Genomic DNA, 20,071 nt, shown 5'->3' on the forward strand with positions numbered 1-20,071 from the left:
TTTTTGCTCTACAGATATTTATGTCACATATTACTATTAAAATAAGATTTTGTATTTTAAAGATATACCTAGATTCTATAACAATAAATGGATAATTAAATCTTCAGTTACAATCATACAATATTACACATTTATATAGATATATCTATATCATAAAATATATTCTAGTATACATTATTCTTTATTGTGTTTTTTATTATTATTTTCTTTTTTTTTTTTTTTTATTTATTTATTTATTTATTTTTTTTTTAATTTTTTTTTTAATTTTTTTTTTTATTTTTTTTATTATTTTTTTTTATAAATTACATTATAAGGAATGTCAACAAGGAGTACTTCTGCTCAGGGGTCTTTCAGAGCAATGCACAAACACAAGACTAGACCACGGAAAGATAGGTAAACAAATGGGATAAACACAGGTATTAATAGTTCACAATTTTAATTTTATATTAAGTATGTGTTTAATTAAGATCTCATATACACGTTCGTCTAAACTAGATAATATTGTTTTTAGATTAAAAGGTCTTGTAATATTGGTTTCCCTATATACTTGATTCATGAATTGATTTATTTCTATTATCTTTAGTCTACAGTTTAGTATCATGTGTTCTGCAGATCCTAACTCACCACATTCACAAAGATTACTATCACTAAGACCTATTTTAAATTTGTGTTCTGGAACAAGGCAGTGTCCAAATCTAAGTCTGCATATGTATGAAACAACTATTTTTTCGATGTGGTAATGATTAAACCATGATTTAGCTGGAATATTTAATTGTATGTTTTTGTAGAATAGCCCTTTAGTTGAGTTGTTATACCATTGTTGCCAGGTTTTGGTTTTATTGCTGGTAATATTAGCGTAAACATCATTTAATGTTAATTTATATTTACTTTCATTTTCTTGTTCGGTGGCCTTCTTAGCTAAAGTATCTACTATTTCATTGTGTTTAAGATTAGAGTGAGCTTTTACCCAACAAAATGATATTTGTTTGCCCTTAGCCCTAAGTGCGATATATGCTTTAATAATGTCAATATATATGTAGTTTGATATGTCCTTCAAACTTTCTAGTTTTAGTAAAGCACTTTTGCTGTCTGTAAGGATTAGAAATTTCTCTTCGTTATTGTTTATACTGCTTATATACTGCATTGCTCTCAGTATTGCAATAAGTTCTGCTGAAAATGTTGTAAAATTTTCATTAAGTCGTATACCCTCTTTATACCTTGTCCTAGGGTCCCACACGGCAGCGGCCACTCTCGAATTCATTTTTGAGGCATCGGTATAAATTTGGTAATGTTCCGGAAATAAAGTTTCTATATCCACATTAAACATGGCATTCCTTAAGTAAACTGGAAATTTCGAGTAATCTCTCATGTAGGTTGGTTGTATGTTTGGTATATTGTTTAGATTTATCTGAAACATGGATGGCAGAGTTGTTCTGTATAGTTTATTTTTAAATTGTCTTATTCTATTGTAACTTTCGGCAAGTAGTAATGTTGGCTTTTTCCTCCAGTATTCAGTGGTTAGGTCATTTATATAAAGTTTGTGGCAGTTGTTACATATTATGCTCTCTTTAGTTATCATTTTAGTTATAAATTTTTCACACATAGTTTTCCTTCTTAACCATAGTGGTGGTTCATTACATTCTACGCTTAGGTTTGATATTGGAGTACTCATCAAAGCTCCTATACATAATCTGAGGCATTTATTTGAAAGGATGTCTATTTTTTGAAGATGGGTTTTGGCGGCTTGATTGTAAAAGTAACATCCGTAATCTAATATTGATCTTATGTATGATCTATACATTAGTAATGCTATGTTGGGATCTGCTCCCCAGGTTGTATAGTTTACTGCTCGTAACGCATTGTACCCTTTGTCAGCTCTTGCTACGATGTACTCAATATGATCTTTCCAAATCATTTTCCTATCCAGTATAATACCCAAATATTTAACTTTAGGTTGAACTTTAAACGAGACATTTTGCAACTCCACTACTTCTGGAATGGTTCGTTTTCGGGAGAATATGCAAGCTTGTGTTTTTTTGGTAGATATGTTTAATGCTATTTGATCTAGGTCTTCTTGTAGATGTTTAAATACTGTATTTATTTTACTACTGCCTTGTTCTATTTCCAATTGATCTACATATATGCATATATCATCTGCGAATTGTAATATTTTACCTTGTTTGCTAGTAATTATGCTTTGACCTATATGAGCTGTGTAAATAGTGTATAATATTGGACTTAAGATGCTCCCTTGAGGTAACCCGATGTTTGAAACTCTCGGTCCTATTAGTTTGTTATTAATTTGAAGATAAAGAGTTCTATTGATGTAAAGTTGATGAAGTAACAAGTTGAAAAACTAATTAAAATATTTAAGCGAGTACATAAACAAACATGCTTTCTTGAATCAAAGAAAAATATACTGAAATACTTTCAACGGCTTTTCAAATTTGCTGTAGTTGATTTATAACTAAGTTTTTCTTTGCAAAATTTGCATACAGCCTTCTCACTGTTAATGTCTTTCTCAAAGTGATGCCATAAAATACTAACATCTTTAAGCGCAGACATGTTAAACACACGATTAGTTAATAAAGTAAATATTTAGTACTCACAGAATAAATTCACATTTACGTTAGACAAAACACCAACTTCAAATAAAAATTTAGTTTGCTGAATTATATAAAACGTGAATCGGGGGCTCCCATATGTTAATATTTCAAATTAAAAATAATCGATCATTACAAAATTCAGAAAGTCGAGCATAAAAGCTGCATCTTCTACAAATGTGCATTTTTTGAAAATACAATTATTACGCTTGTACTAGGTAAATGAATTTAACTAAGAAAAAGACTTCTTAATTGAATATTTACAATAAATAAATCCTTTAACGAATTATCAATAAAGATTTCAGCTTCAGAACTAGTTGGCCACTAGTGGCTTCCTAGTGAGAGAACGTACATTCGTTAACGACAAATAAACGGTTAAATAAAACAGTTGGGTGATTCAACGCTCATCTCTACAGAACAGGATTAGTGATAATATGTCATGCGTAATTACGGTAGTAAGTTGTTCTTTCATAAAGCATAATAAATAAACAAACAGTCAGTAGGTTAGTATTAGTAAAGCATTATGAGGGAGAAGGTGTATTGTATTAAACTTAAACTGTACGAAAAATTACGTCTTTTAATTAAAAATAAGATATTATTTGGAATTTTCCAAATAATATCTTTGAAACTATTTTAGTTTAGATTTTTTGGAGGTATTAAGTGTGAAAATAAGAATTAGTTCTATCAAAATAAAACAAAAAAAGATAAAATTAGTATAAAATTTGTTCTATAAAAATGAAATGAAATAAAAAATAATTCCAACACTACTGTTTAAATTAAAAATAACTCCAAACAATTAGAAATTCTAAACCAAATTCTTAGGTAATTAAATGCTCAAACAGACCACCAAGTTGTAACAAACAGTAACCAAATCTATTATACAAAGCATTCCTCATGGCGTTGAGTTCATCTGTCAATATGTTTTGGCTAAGTTGGATTATCTTTTCCTTTAGTTCCTCCAAGTTGGTGGCTCGCTCGAACTCATGCCTGTACAATATTGTTTTTAGCATCCCCCAAAAATAAAAATCTAGAGGAGCTAACTCTGGTGACCGAGGGGGCCATTTTATTGTACCGTCTGTACTAATGACACATTCAGCAAAAATTAACGATAGTCTCTAACGACTTTTGCATTATGTGCAGGACAGCCGTCTTGTTGAAACCAAATTTCGTTGAAGTTAATTTGAAGACGTTCAAGTGCAGGAATAATTTTATTTTGCAGTAATTGGAGATATTTGACTGCGTTTAAATTGCCTTCAATGAAAAAAGGACCAATAATATGGTTCTCCCAAAATTCCAGTCGAAACATTCAATTTTTGTGGATACTGCGTACGCACAGACACACTCAAATGCTTATTCTCCTGAGACCAATAACGTACAGCGGATGAATTATGTTTCTTGTGAATTGTGAAGGTGGACTCATCTGTAAACAAAATATTTTTAAAAGATTATTATTTGCCCCCAAAGTACCATTTTATTATTTGTACCCGTTCTTCTGTTGTATAAACAGTCGGCATAATTATTTCTTATCTTCACACTTACAAAGTTACCTCCAAAAAGAAATACATAGCTGTCGACAGGTGGCTTCTCTCGTCTCGACGAATGGCGATGTTGCCAAAATTATCTTATATTATTCAAAATTGGGTTACAATTTCGTCAAATAAAAATGCGAATATGTAAATTTTTCATGGATTTTAGAAATTTTGGACCAGTATTTGTGTCAATTAATGTTTCATTTTTAATATCATCATTAAGTTTTGAAAAATTTAACATTTATTTTTGTGTCACCACAAACAGTTACAAAATAGACAGTGAAAAAATAATACAACAATATTCGCAAAATACAAAAATACGAAAAAGACTTACATGTTTCATCTGTTTACAAATTCCAGGAGTTGGAGATACTATTATAAACTTACAAAATTTACCGCACAGAGATTAACCTTTTTTTTTTAAATAAAACAAACTAAAATCAAAAATAATAAAACGAGCTGGCGTGAGTTAACATTAAATAAAAAAAAACTGAACAAATAAATTGACAGCTAAAGTCAAAACCTAAAATTTTACAATTTATTAATTATTACAAATCTTTTTTGTTATGAAAGCAAATTCTTATTATTAAAAAATGTCTGTCTTTACTTTAAAATTTGAAAGTTACCTGGATTTCACAAAAATTACACTTGCGCTGTAAACTGGACTTCTTAAAAACTCAGCAATGGATAGGAATCTCTGACACACGAACAAAAAGGAAAATGGGTCACTGGAACACCAACCTTGGAAACTAAACTGGACTTGGCTTCTTAAAAACAGGAAAAGGTACAACTGGATACAATGGCAACATTTCAAAACTCACTTAAAACTGTAAATGAACCATTAAACTGCTACTATATTTTACATATTTTTCATAAAAAAAAACGAACAACGAGGAACATTTCAAATTTGACGTAAAATTTGGACATAACGCTGAAATTATCTAAAAAAATTGATCGCATAAATTGGAATAAACAAAACACTTTGGGTTTAAGACACATAAACAAGACACAACGGAAATCAAGACGTAAATTCTTAATTTGAAAACGCAATATCGGGCGGTTTGAACAAAGAAATATCGAAAAAATTTGCGCCTGTGACATAAACAAACAATAAAACGATTTATTATCGACGGCGGCGACCTAAAAAGAACGAAAGATTATTTGGGTTTTAAATTGAAGGATACTAACTAAGAAACATTGAAAACATTCTTCGTTATTATAATGCATATATAAGGGGATTTCAATTAACACATATAAGAGGGGATTCCAATAAATTTCAAATGCTACAATTTGACATTCCCTTCTGTTTCACTTCTTTTAAAATTGATTTTACTTTCATTCTTATTTCCACCAGCTCCTATGTTTTTCTCTCCGTGTAATTTCCTTTTCTTTTTCTGTAATGTTGGTCGTCCATTCACTCTCGTCATTACTATCCCCTGTTTCGTTTTCACTGCCATTCTCCTCCACTGTTTAACCTATGTCCACGTTTTCCCCTTCGTTCTCCTCCTTTTGCTCATAATTTTTCTCCCCCCGACTGTCCTTTTCTTCCCCTTTCGCTAATGTCACCAGCCTCTCTTCGCCTATATCCTCCTTAGACTCTCCTACCCCTATGCTTACCTTCTTTTTTTTAAATATTTTTCCATTTTTCTTCCCATGACTTGGGTCGATTCTTCGGTCCAGCGGGACAGTGCGCCCATACTCAGCCAAAGCTATAATCCCCTTCGGTTTGCCTTAAGGCATCGCTTGAGACCCACTTTTCCTCTTGGACCATGCACCCCTTTGGCACGATGGTGTTATACCTTGAGGTTTAAGGTGGCGATATATTAGAATGATGCATAGCGGCCTATTCTATGTATTTCCATTTGTTCTCAGTGGTTTTTTCTACTGGTTTTTGTATTAGTGGAGGTTTTCTTCTCGGGTATAGGTTTGGGTATCAGGACGTGTATGATGGGTAGGGGTGGTTGTCGAATGATAGTTGGGAGTTTTTGTTATGACACAGGGACCGGTTAGGAATTTGGGTAGTGGACAGCTGCTCCATTTAGTTGCCTTTTAACGGCAAGCAGGAGAAGCCGTGAAGGTATTCTACATGAGCCTTCACACGGGGAAACCTAACGTAACCTGAACACAACTAATTAAGATAAAATATTTTAATGGGAGTATATTATTCAAATAAAATATAATGAGTTCCCTTACTGGGCTGTGAGATGATATACTGACACTACGGGCCTACATATAAACATTCCTTGGATAGACCACTTCAGATATGAACTAGTGCTAAAATACATTTTCAAGATACTGTGACTCCAAATGAGCATCATCCGGGATGGGAACTTATTTATAACTACAGCTCAATATCAATATTTAGTTTCAACTGTCAGAAGACAACCTGCAATTACAGCATCTAAATCATATCATACTAGCCCACAAGACTAATCAAGGTTTTTAAGTTTTGAGGCATGTAATTAAATGTGTTTATTGTTTAAATAGATTTAATACTGTTAGAATACAAATTTTCATAAGTTTAAGCTATTTCTACAAGCACTTCTCATTTGATAACTCTAAAAATTGCAGCTAAATGATGGATGACTTATCATTCAAAAGTTTTAAGTAGGAACTTATTAAATATACAAGATTTCACATTGTAATAACTAAGAAGGATTATCTTTTTTTTGAAGATATAATTTAGAGATAAATATTATTAAAAAAAAAAACATGTATTATACTTCTTAAAACATTTGTTAAGATTTTTCTCTGGTGTGTATTCTCATAACATGTTTTTTCAAATTATCTGCATGAGCAAACTGGTTCAAACAAATTTCACATTGGTAAGGTTTTTCTCCAGAATGCACTGTCAAATGCCTTTTTAAATTTGACAATTGGCCAAACCGCTTAAAACAAATTTCACACTTGTGAGGTTTTTCTCCAGTATGAAGTTGCTTGTGTACATATAAAGATTTTTTACGAGCAAACTGCTTAAAACAAATTTCGCACTTGTAAAGTTTTTCTCCAGTATGAACTCGCATGTGTATATTTAAATAACTTTTATGAGTAAACTGCTTAAAACAAATTTCGCACTTAGGTTTTTCTCCAGTATGAAGTTGCATGTGTACATTTAAAGATCTTTTACGAGCAAACTGCTTAAAACAAATTTCGCACTTGTAAGGTTTTTCTCCAGTGTGCACTCTTGAATGAATTTTCAAATCACTTGCTCGAATAAACGGCTTAAAACAAATTTCGCACTTGTACAGTTTTTCTCCAGTATGAACTCGCATGTGTATATTTAAATAACTTTTACGAGTAAACTGCTTAAAACAAATTTCGCACTTAGGTTTTTCTCCAGTATGAAGTTGCATGTGTACATTTAAAGATCTTTTACGAGCAAACTGCTTAAAACAAATTTCGCACTCGTAAGGTTTTTCTCCAGTGTGCACTCTTGAATGAATTTTCAAATCACTTGCTTGAATAAACGGCTTAAAACAAATTTCGCACTTGTACAGTTTTTCTCCAGTATGAACTCGCATGTGTATATTTAAATAACTTTTATGAGTAAACTGCTTAAAACAAATTTCGCACTTAGGTTTTTCTCCAGTATGAAGTTGCATGTGTACATTTAAAGATCTTTTACGAGCAAACTGCTTAAAACAAATTTCGCACTCGTAAGGTTTTTCTCCAGTGTGCACTCTTGAATGAATTTTCAAATCACTTGCTTGAATAAACGGCTTAAAACAAATTTCGCACTTGTACAGTTTTTCTCCAGTATGAACTCGCATGTGTATATTTAAATAACTTTTACGAGTAAACTGCTTAAAACAAATTTCGCACTTAGGAGGTTTTTCTCCAGTATGAAATCGCATGTGTATATTTAAATAACTTTTACGAGTAAACTGCTTAAAACAAATTTCGCACTTGTGAAGTTTTTCTCCAGTATGAACTCGCATGTGGATATTTAAATAACTTTTACGAGCAAACTGCTTAAAACAAATTTCGCACTTGTGAGGTTTTTCCCCAGTGTGAAGTTGCATGTGTACATTTAAATGACTTTTAAGAGTAAACTGCTTAAAACAAATTTCGCACTTGTGAGGTTTTTCCCCAGTGTGAAGTTGCATGTGTACATTTAAATGACTTTTACGAGTAAACTGCTTAAAACAAATTTCGCACTTGTGAGGTTTTTCTCCAGTGTGTAATGTCTTATGTCGTTTTAAATCATACATTCGAGAAAACTGAGAAGAACAAATTTCGCACTTAAGAGGTTTTTCTCCAGTGTGCACTCTCAAATGCTTTTTCAAACTTCCTGTTTCACTAAACTGCTTAAAACAAATTTCGCACTTGTGAAGTTTTTCTCCAGTATGAACTCGCATGTGCATATTTAAATAACTTTTACGAGCAAACTGCTTACAACAAATTTCGCACTTAGGTTTTTCTCCAGGGTGCATTCTCAAATGCTCTTTCAAACTTCCTATTTCACTAAACTGCTTAAAACAAATTTCACATTGTAATGTTTTTTTCTGCGCATGTTGACTCATATGTTGTTTTTTATCATTTGAATTTACTGGTATTTTCATAATCGGCCTTGTATCATCTTCTTGGAGAAAACCTAAAATGAAAACTGAAATACACATTTTTTTACTACAAGAAATATTGTATATAACTAATAATATATTCAGTATATTATATATGTAATATACTAAATGAAATGGAAGATAATAACTACAAACTAATAATAATAACAAATATTTCCAATTGGTGTTGCCACTATTACTCTGTGTCACTTTTTCATTTTCACTGATATTAAATGGATTTTTAACAAATATTTAACTACATACTTAATATTTTCTTAAATTCCTTATTGAATGTTCTTTTTAAGATTATATTTTTATACTAGATGTGTAAAAATGGATTCCGGTCGTGTTAACAGACATACACTATCAGGAAAAAACGACTTTGAAAATTGAAATTTTCACACTTTTTAAGAGACAATATTGAGAAATGTTTGCAACGTTTCCAAATCTATAGAAATGTTTGGTATCACAAGTATTCCCTGTCACACTTAATATTACATAATTACATACACAAACTGGAAAAAGGCACTGCAAAAAAGAAGTGTAAAGGGATGGGGCTGTCTGTTGGGGATGAAACGTTATACACGTTGCACTATGTAGATGAGATAGTTATTGCCCAAGACAAGGAAGACCTGGAGTATATGGCTAGAAAACTAATGGAAGAGTACAAAAAATGGGGCCTCGAAGTAAATTTACAAAAAATGCAATATCTTTGCATAGGAGGAGAAAATTCTGCAGATGACCTCGACTTAGAAGACGGGAAAATTAAGAAATGCGATCAATGTATATATTTAAGGGGTAAAACTAACAAAGACAGGAAGAACTTATGGAGCCATAAAAGACAGAATAACCAAAGGGAAACGAGTTATAGGTGCATTCAATTCAGTACTATGACAGAAAAATATAAGACCGGAAACGACAAAAAGAATATATAATACCATATTGAAACCAGTAATCGTCTATGGCTCAGAAGTATGGCAGTTATCACAAAAACTTAAAGGTAACCTATTGGCAGTTGAAATGGATTTTTAGAGGAGAGCAGCGGGAAAGTCTAGATTAGAACATATGAGAAATGAGGACATAAGGAATCAAATGCATGTACAAAGATCAATTATAGAAGACATCGAAAAACAACAATTAACATGGTACGGACATGTTAGACGTATGAGGGAAGAAAGACTACCAAAAAAATATTAGAATGGATACCACCAGAGAAAAGAAAACGAGGACGACCACCAACAACATGGATGCAAGGAATTTCAAAAGTAATTTCAGCAAGAAATCTATCTGAAGAAGACAGGCTTGGCGACCGGGAACCCAAAGGCGGATTACGCCTTGAACGGGATATATATGTATATATATATATATATATATATATATATATATATATATATATATATATATATATATATATATATATATATATATATATATATATATATATATATATATATATAAATAAACATTTATTACTTTGATCAATCACTTATATGCATACTATTTTTTAGAATATAATGGTAATTAAAATTAAGTAATTAAACATATGCAACTGATGAATAAATTCTATATTATATTTAAAAAATTCTGAAAATGACTAAAATCATTAAACAAAATTAAAAAAAAAATTCAGTTTTCCTAAATTTTAAAGAAATTGTGTGGTGTTAAGGTATAAAGGTAGTTAAGGTATAAAGTATAAAGGTTAAGGTGTTGAGTATAAAAAATAATAACAACTTAGTACTATTCTATTCATTACAGACGCAAAGCAGTCTCTAAATCTCTTTCTAATTTGCCAGATTTATTGACCACTTGGCCTAAATGACCAATGAGAAGGTGACATGATAGATAAACCCGGCCCATTAGAAAGAGATGCAGGGACTGCTTTGTGTCAGTTTTCTCTTGGAACTAAGGGAACGGTCTGGTATTGCAACGATCAGTGTATCTTGTATTATATGTCTATGATCCTAATCAAACCTAACTTAATCAAATACGACCAAACCTAACCTAAACAAAACTAATTAAGATAAAATATATTAATGAGTGTGTGTTATTAAGATAAAATATATGAGTTCCCTTCCTGGTGAGATGACCTACTGTCACCTAACCCAACCTAACATAACCTTTTTTTTTCTTCTTTTATGAGGGGGGTGGTCCAAATGTTCAAAACATACCTCGGTCTTAGAAGGTGGACAGAACCGCCTTCCAGCCTCGGTTATGCAGGACTCCTCCAGCGTGGCCACGATGATATCCGAGGCAGCGCGCTAGGGTTGTTTGGGCACCATCGCCGTCAATGTCAGAGACCTATCTATCTATCTATACAGCCCTTGCTGTCCAATTTTGGACATAGGCCTCCTCTTCCTTCTTCCACGTCTCTCTTGTAGGCAGTTTGTATCCACTTCGGGCCTGCGTGTTTCTTCAAGTCATCTGACCATCGCATTTGTGGCCCTCCCCTTTTTCGTTTGTAACTATATTATGGTCTCCAGTGTATAATCATCTTATTCCATCTGTCGTCTTTCTGTCTTATGGTATGTCCAGCGAACTTTCACTTAAGTTTTGCTATCTGCGTTAATACATCGGTCACTTTTGATTTGTTGCAGATCCAAGTATTTCTTTTCTTGTCTGATAGCCTGATGTTCAGTATTTGCCTTTCCATGGCTCTTTAGGTCTTTGCTATTTTTTCCATGTTTTTCTTTGTAAACGTCCAAGTTTGAGAACCGTAGGTGAGAACAGGAAGTATACATTGGTTGAAGACTCTTGTTTTTAAATATTGGGGGTATTTTCTATTTTTTAGTATATAGGAAAGTTTTCCGAAGGATACCCAAGACAACCGTATCCTTCTCTTTATTTCTCCGATCTGATTTTCTTTATTTAATTTAATTAGTTGTCCCAAATATACATATTCTTTTACTTGTTCTATAGTTGTTTGTGCAATTGTAATTATTAATTCTTCTGGTTGGTTGGTCATAATTTTCGTTTTATTATAATTCATTTCTAGACCTATTTTTGTTGATTCGCTATTTAATTCATCCATCATATTTTGCAATTCTTCCCTTTTATCTGTTATTAATACAATATCGTCTGCATATCTTAAGTGATTCAAGTATTGGACATTTATGTTAATACCCCGTTTTTCCCATTGTAATTTCCTCATAACGTCTTCCAAAGCTTGATTGAATAGTTTGGGTGATATAGCGTCACCCTGTCTGACTACTCGCCGTACCTTAATGGGCTCCGTTTGTTTAACTATTTTGATGGATGTTGTTGCTTGATCATATATATTGGAAATTAAGTCCGTATATCTTTAGTCTGTTCTCCCATTTTGTAAAGACTTCTTTACTGCCCAATGTTCCACCTTATCCAATGCTTTTCCAGAGTCTACCAGAGACCTAAATGCTAAAAAAACACCCTCCTCAGCGGTGAATTACCGTCCGGATCGCCCTGATTGGGACGCAACATCGGCACGGCATTCACTCGATCTTTCATTCACACACAATTCTCACATATTCTAGCACTTTCCCATTACAACGGAATTCTTCTCTCCCTCTATTCCTCCCTGTTCATGTTCAATCTCACCCCTTCTCATTCTGCCTTATCTTCTTGCTTGGTCCTGGGCACCCTGCCTACTTTCGGGTCGCCTTTCTTCTTGTTCACCAGTAGCATCTCCTCCACCAGTTCCGTGACTGATTGTAGCCTACTTCCTAGCTCTCTCTGAAGCAGGCTCCTCTCACCTATCCATCTATCGCATACCAATACAGTGTGTGAGACAGTGTCCGATATTTCAGGATATAGGCAATTGTCATTTTCTGCCTTTCCAAATCTGTAAAGGTATGCCCTGAAGCAACCATGAGCATCTGCGTCAGGAAATAATCCAAACGCCGGTGCCAGCAATCCATCCTTCTTCTCAGAATAGAAATCAACGACTTCGTCCACTACGCCACCCTTCTCATCTCGTCCCATTCTTCTTGCCATATGGACCCCTTCCTTTTTAAACGTTCTGTTGCTATGTCTTCATTTCTTTTCTCGAATATTCTTCCTCTTTCTTTCACTAGCACGTGCATCGGAATACACTCGGTGATAACTCCTAACGCCTCGGAAGAGACTGTTCTGTATGCACACGCCACCCTCAATAGACTCTTCCTATCTGTTCGGGTGAGCTGCTTTCTTTACGCCTTTGTTAAAACTGCAGAACTCCAGACAGGCGCAGCGTAGAGGACGATCGATTGCACAACAGAATGAAGGGCCCTCCTCCTCTCAGTTTTAGGCCTTCCGATGTTGGGCATGATCCCTCCCAATGCAGCGGATCTCACAGCAGCTCTTTGAGTCACCGGTTTTACGTGCTCCTCCACTTTCCGTTTTAACTCAGTCATCCCTAAATACCTCACGCATTTCTTTGGAACCACTCTCTTTACTGCACATTCAAATGTTATTCCGTCCCTTTTTCTTGGTCCCTTGAGAATTATAGCCTCGGTCTTACCAGCAGCCAGTTCTAGCTCATGCATTTTCATCCATTCCTCGACTTGGTTGCATGTACGCTGTCCACCAAAGATTAGGTCCTCCCTGTCCCGCGCCACTACCAGCATAGCGGGTCGTTCGCAAGTCAGAAAGGGGTTACACCCCCTCCGTATTGTTGGCGCACAACTCACAACCCCGTCATATGCCAAGTTCCACAGCGTGGATCCTAGGACCGACCCATGCGGCACTCCAGCCGTCACATCGACCACTACTCCTTTTTCTACCACAATTTTCCTCTCTGACAAATATTTGGAGACCAAATTCATCAAGTACCTCGGACACCTTAGCCTTAATTACCTCTTTCCATTTTAATGTGTTAAAAGCATTCCGGACGTCAAACAATAGTAGGATTGCCCACTTCTGGTTAACTCCCGGAAGACTTCCATCAGCGCATCCACCGTGCTCCTGCTCTTTCTGAAACCGTACTGCCTGGGTGACAGCCCGCCTCACTCTTCAATCACTGTGTCTATTCGCCCTCTTAGCAGCCTCTCGTCTAATTTACCTATGCACGACAGAAGGCAAACAGGTCGATACTTGTCTTCTCCCTTTGGGAGTAGCACGAGCCTCGAGATCTTTCAGTAGCACGAGCCTCGAGATCTTTCAATTTGCCGGAAATCGCTGAGTTTTAAGCAGTACATTTATGTGGTCCAAAAGCCACGTCGGCTTCATACTGCCAATCCGTTTCACCGCTTCTGGTGGTATTCCATCGAGTCCCGGAGCCTTTCGTGTCTTTAGAGCACTCAACGCTTCGTTGAGTTCGTCTACGGTAAAAAGTACAGCTCGCTCAGCTTTGGTGTCCCACTGCACTCCATGCCAACGGCCGGGTGGAAATAGCTCTAGGGTAACCTCAAGCTTCCTGTCCAGTGGCATCTTATACAGAGGGTACAGATTTTCAACTGGTTCATTACGATTTAGTACCCCTGACCCCAAACGTCCTCATCCAACTTGACACACAGTTCTCTCCAGTGCCCCTTCTTCTCGGCTCGGATCTTCCTGTTCAGTTCCTTCTTTCGCGAATTGTATACCATATCCATTCTGGTAGCTTCGGTTACTTCTCCTCTACCTCTTGCTCTCGTAGCCTGTCTTCTGATAGCAATGCATTCCTTCCTCTTATTGGCGATCTCTTCGCACCACCAATCAGGCATTTTTCTTTTTTCATCTACTATATTTATGCAATTTCTCATAGTCTCTCTTATTATTGATTCAAGTCCTTCTGCCGATGGCGGTTGGTATCTTCTCCTCTCTATCCACCTACATCTAGAATACTCATCAAACGCCAGCCAGTCCGTTCTATCTTCACCTCTGCTTTCTGTTTGGCTCGCTGATGACTCCACGTTGTTAGTCCCTACTCCGACGATCGAAAAGCCAATGTAGTGGTGTTCTGTAACAATGTCATCCGGCAGCACGGTCCAGTCTCTAATTTTTCTCACCGCATTCTGTGTGGCACAGGTGACATCGATACATGAATGCGAATTTCCCCTTACGAACGTTGGTTCCCGACCATTATTTAAGACAACTAAGTCCAGAGTTCCTATCCATTCCATAAGCATTTGTCCGCGAGCGTCCGTTCTGAGAGAACCCCACTCCGCCGCTTTGGCGTTGAAGTTCCCCAGCACTACACACTCTCTTCCCAATATTCTTACCTCATTCATAATCTCATCCAGTCTACTTTCATAATTCTCCACTGTACAATTCGGTGAAATGTAGCAGCATACCACATTTACTCCCTCCACACGTATCGTCAATAATCCCTCATGCGTATCAATACCACATACTCTCAGTTTTCTATTAAGTATCCGCACTCTTACTACGCCCGACGTATCCACTAACCATTCCCTACTGCGCATTAACGTGGGGTTTGGCTCCGCCGCTATCAGGATGTCAATTTCTTTTTCAATTGCGGAGACCACAGCGAGGTCGTGAGCTAACCTAGCCGTCCCAACATTTGTTTGCAGCACTCTTAACACACGTTATCTTTCACGCTTATTCCCCATTTTGTCGCTCAGTCAGTAACCTTCTACCCTTCTTCCACCTTCACCTCTTGCTCTTCTGATAATTCCCCTGAATTTGGGACACCAAGTGGACGTAGACATATGACCTTCCTCGTCACAATTAAAGCACTTTACAGTGTTACTTTGACACTGGGATTGCACATGGCTCTCCATCCCACACTTTCAGCACCCCCCTTACAGTCTCTTGCTATGTGGCCATGTGCTTGGCACCTATAGCATAGTGTCACCTTCACCAACTCCTTTACCGTGACGTGTACCATCCCGATCTTTATTCTTTCTGTAACTAAAAGTCTTCTGGCTATGTCCTCATCCACCTCCACATAACAAATTCTACTTTCTCCCCTGTTTGTCCTTATTTTTCCAACTACTTCACATGCTTCCTCCCTACCAGCAAATTTCTCCACCGATTCGACGATGTCTTTTTCTGTGGTTAGGCCATCCATGTTCGCCAGTATCAAACCCTTCTTTACTCTTCCACCTTTGGCCACTACTCTTGTTGCGCATCCTTGTCTTGATGCTACTAAATTTCTGACTTGTTCCGCCATTTTTCTGCCTCCATTTAATTCCAGGACCACATCTTCTTGTCTGGTTTGTCTAACCTTGTTTATGATGACATCCTCTCTTTCTCCTAGCTCTTCCCTTAACTCTTTTACAAGTTCAGCATAGGGCTTGTCCTTCGGTTTTGTGATGATTACCGTCCCTTTCTTTTCTGCGGCTACTATTTGCCTTTCTTTGAACGTTTTGCCGTATATCGTTGCTGTTACCTTCTTTCCTCTTGCTGTGCACTCTGGCACTTCTCTTGATTATTCCACTCCTAGTGCTGCTATCCCTATATTTCTCTATCTATTCTTCGAATAGCTTCCTGGCTGCTGTCAAGAATTTAACAGCCATTGGTTCTTCTCCTCTCCTTTGTTTCAGCTTGTGCAAAAATTTTTTTGACGTCCTCTCTCTCCCATTTTCCTCTACTATACACGTTATTTGAGACATAGTCCCAATTCCTCCATTTTCATCTTCTTCCACATATAATCCGGGGAGGTCTGGGTACCTTGCACTAAAATCCCCCTTCACTTTTGCGTCAGCAGCATCCTGTATTACCAAGATTGCCACATCGTCCGGTACCTCCAAATTTCCTTTTTCACAGATGATTACTTTATCATAAACCTCCTATGGCCATTCTTGATCTAGTACTTCACTTATTTCCTCGGTGCTTTCTGCCGTATCAATTTTCTTATATAGTTCCTCAATCCTTTTTCTTTGTAATTCTGAGTCCTCTTCCCAATTTACTTCTACCTGGGTCCCTACGCACCCCGTAGTTGTTGCTACAGTTATTTTTGTTTGCGTCCCTATTGTTGTTACGCATCTTCTTATACCTTCCCTTTTTTCAATATCCTCTGTAACACTATACATTAACTCTCTAATGTTTCTTTCCATTTCGCACCAAATTTGACGTAACTTTGCGACTCCTTGTTTGATTTCATTCTTTATATTTGTCACCGCCTTTGTTAGGTTCACTAACTCGTCGATGCATCCCCTCATTTTTGACATTCCTTTCTCTGTTTCACTTCTTTTTAAATTGATTTTACTTTCATTCTTATTTCCACCAGCTCCTATGTTTTTCTCTCCGTGTAATTTCCTTTTCTTTTATGTTGGTCGTACATTCACTCTCGTCATTACTATCCCCTGTTTCGTTTTCACTGCCATTCTCCTCCACTGTTTAACCTATGTCTACGTTTTCCCCTTCGTTCTCCTCCTTTGGCTCATAATTTTTCTCCCCCCGACTGTCCTTTTCTTCCCCTTCCGCTAATGTCACCAGCCTCTCTTCGCCTATATCCTCCTTAGACTCTCCTACCCCTATGCTTACCTTCTTTTTTTTAAATATTTTTCCATTTTTCTTCCCACGAGTTGGGTCGATTCTTCGGTCCAGCGGGGCAGTGCGCCCATACTCCGCCAAAGCTATAATCCAATTCGGTTTGCCTTAAGGCATCGCTTGAGACCCACTTTTCCTCTTGGGCCATGCACCCCTTTGGCACGATGGTGTTACACCTTGAGGTTTAAGGTGGCGATATATTAGAATGATGCATAGTGGCCTATTCTATGTATATCCATTTGTTCTCAGTGGTTTTTTCTACTGGTTTTTGTATTAGTGGAGGTTTTCTTCTCGGGTATAGGTTTGGGTATCAGGACGTGTATGATGGGTAGGGGTGGTTGTCGAATGATAGTTGGGAGTTTTTGTTATGACACAGGGACCGGTTAGGAATTTGGGTAGTGGACAGCTGCTCCATTTAGTTGCCTTTTAACGGCAAGCAGGAGAAGCCGTGAAGGTATTCTACATGAGCCTTCACACGGGGAAACCTAACATAACCTGAACACAACTAATTAAGATAAAATATTTTAATGGGAGTATATTATTCAAATAAAATATATGAGTTCCCTTACTGGGCTGTGAGATGATATACTGACACTACGGGCCTACATATAAACATTCCTTGGATAGACCACTTCAGATATGAACTAGTGCTAAAATACATTTTCAAGATACTGTGACTCCAAATGAGCATCATCCGGGATGGGAATTTATTTATAACTACAGCTCAATATCAATATTTAGTTTCAACTGTCAGAAGACAACCTGCAATTACAGCATCTAAATCATATCATACTAGCCCACAAGACTAATCAAGGTTTTTAAGTTTTGAGGCATGTAATTAAATGTGTTTATTGTTTAAATAGATTTAATTCTGTTACAATACAAATTTTCATAAGTTTCAGCTACTTCTACAAGCACTTCTCATTTGATAACTCTAAAAATTGCAGCTAAATGATGGATGACTTATCATTCAAAAGTTTTAAGTAGGAACTTATTAAATATACAAGATTTCACATTGTAATAACTAAGAAGGATTATCTTTTTTTTGAAGATATAATTTAGAGATAAATATTATTAAAAAAAAAAACATGTATTATACTTCTTAAAACATTTGTTAAGATTTTTCTCTGGTGTGTATTCTCATAACATGTTTTTTCAGATTATCTGCATGAGCAAACTGGTTCAAACAAATTTCACATTGGTAAGGTTTTTCTCCAGAATGCACTGTCAAATGCCTTTTTAAATTTGCCAATTGGCCAAACCGCTTAAAACAAATTTCACACTTGTGAGGTTTTTCTCCAGTATGAAGTTGCTTGTGTACATATAAAGATTTTTTACGAGCAAACCGCTTAAAACAAATTTCGCACTCGTAAGGTTTTTCTCCAGTGTGCACCCTTGAATGAATTTTCAAATCACTTGCTTGAATAAACGGCTTAAAACAAATTTCGCACTTGTACAGTTTTTCTCCAGTATGAACTCGCATGTGTATATTTAAATAACTTTTATGAGTAAACTGCTTAAAAACAAATTTCGCACTTAGGTTTTTCTTCAGTATGAAGTTGCATATGTACATTTAAAGATTCTTTACGAGCAAACTGCTTAAAACAAATTTCGCACTCGTAAGGTTTTTCTCCAGTGTGCACTCTTGAATGAATTTTCAAATCACTTGCTCGAATAAACGGCTTAAAACAAATTTCGCACTTGTACAGTTTTTCTCCAGTATGAACTCGCATGTGTATATTTAAATAACTTTTACAAGTAAACTGCTTAAAACAAATTTCGCACTTGTGAAGTTTTTCTCCAGTATGAACTCGCATGTGCATATTTAAATAACTTTTACGAGTAAACTGCTTAAAACAAATTTCGCACTTGTGAAGTTTTTCTCCAGTATGAACTCGCATGTGCATATTTAAATAACTTTTATGAGCAAACTGCTTAAAACAAATTTCGCACTTGTGAGGTTTTTCCCCAGTGTGAAGTTGCATGTGTACATTTAAATGACTTTTAAGAGTAAACTGCTTAAAACAAATTTCGCACTTGTGAGGTTTTTCCCCAGTGTGAAGTTGCATGTGTACATTTAAATGACTTTTACGAGTAAACTGCTTAAAACAAATTTCGCACTTGTGAGGTTTTTCCCCAGTGTGAAGTTGCATGTGTACATTTAAATGACTTTTACGAGTAAACTGCTTAAAACAAATTTCGCACTTGTGAGGTTTTTCTCCAGTGTGTAATGTCTTATGTCGTTTTAAATCATACATTCGAGAAAACTGAGAAGAACAAATTTCGCACTTAAGAGGTTTTTCTCCAGTGTGCACTCTCAAATGCCTTTTCAAACTTCCTGTTTCACTAAATTGCGTAAAACAAATTTCGCACTTGTGAGGTTTTTCCCCAGTGTGAAGTTGCATGTGTACATTTAAATAACTTTTACGAGTAAACTGCTTAAAACAAATTTCGCACTTGTGAGGTTTTTCTCCAGTATGAACTCGCATGTGCATATTTAAATACCTTTTACGAGCAAACTGCTTACAACAAATTTCGCACTTAGGTTTTTCTCCAGGGTGCATTCTCAAATGCTCTTTCAAACTTCCTATTTCACTAAACTGCTTAAAACAAATTTCACATTGTATTGTTTTTTTCTGCGCATGTTGACTCATATGTTGTTTTTTATCATTTGAATTTACTGGTATTTTCATAATCTGCCTTGTATCATCTTCTTGGAGAAAACCTAAAATAAAAACTGAAATACACATTTTTTTACTACAAGAAATATTGTGTATAACTAATAATATATTCAGTATATTATATATGTAATATACTAAATGAAATGGAAGATAATAACTACAAACTAATAATAATAACAAATATTTCCAATTGGTGTTGCCACTATTACTCTGTGTCACTTTTTCATTTTCACTGATATTAAATGGATTTTTAACAAATATTTAACTACATACTTAATATTTTCTTAAATTCCTTATTGAATGTTCTTTTT

General features: G+C 35.6%; 2 protein-coding genes across 2 annotated transcripts in view; both read right to left on the minus strand.

Moving 5' to 3' along the window:
• Window positions 1-427: 427 nt before the first annotated feature.
• On the minus strand, window positions 428-5,559 carry LOC140442675 (uncharacterized). Its single transcript, XM_072533672.1, has 2 exons — window positions 5,466-5,559; window positions 428-2,154 (listed from the first exon to the last, which is right to left on the minus strand). The coding sequence occupies exons 1-2, from the start codon at window positions 5,557-5,559 to the stop codon at window positions 428-430; spliced, it is 1,821 nt and encodes a 606-aa protein (XP_072389773.1).
• The window catches only part of LOC140442683 (uncharacterized), a 28,656-nt gene continuing 13,004 nt past the window's right edge, over window positions 4,420-20,071 (minus strand). The window contains exons 4-8 of the mRNA XM_072533677.1: window positions 18,605-19,816; window positions 15,327-16,005; window positions 14,119-15,129; window positions 13,872-14,056; window positions 4,420-8,726 (exon numbers count right to left, since the gene is read on the minus strand). Of these exons, the coding sequence (XP_072389778.1) occupies window positions 6,871-8,726; window positions 13,872-14,056; window positions 14,119-15,129; window positions 15,327-16,005; window positions 18,605-19,816 (4,943 nt within the window). The 3' untranslated portion in view covers window positions 4,420-6,870. The remainder of the gene's footprint in view (window positions 8,727-13,871; window positions 14,057-14,118; window positions 15,130-15,326; window positions 16,006-18,604; window positions 19,817-20,071) is intronic.

Source organism: Diabrotica undecimpunctata, chromosome 1 (genome assembly GCF_040954645.1).
Source record: "Diabrotica undecimpunctata isolate CICGRU chromosome 1, icDiaUnde3, whole genome shotgun sequence".
NCBI lineage: Eukaryota > Metazoa > Arthropoda > Insecta > Coleoptera > Chrysomelidae > Diabrotica > Diabrotica undecimpunctata.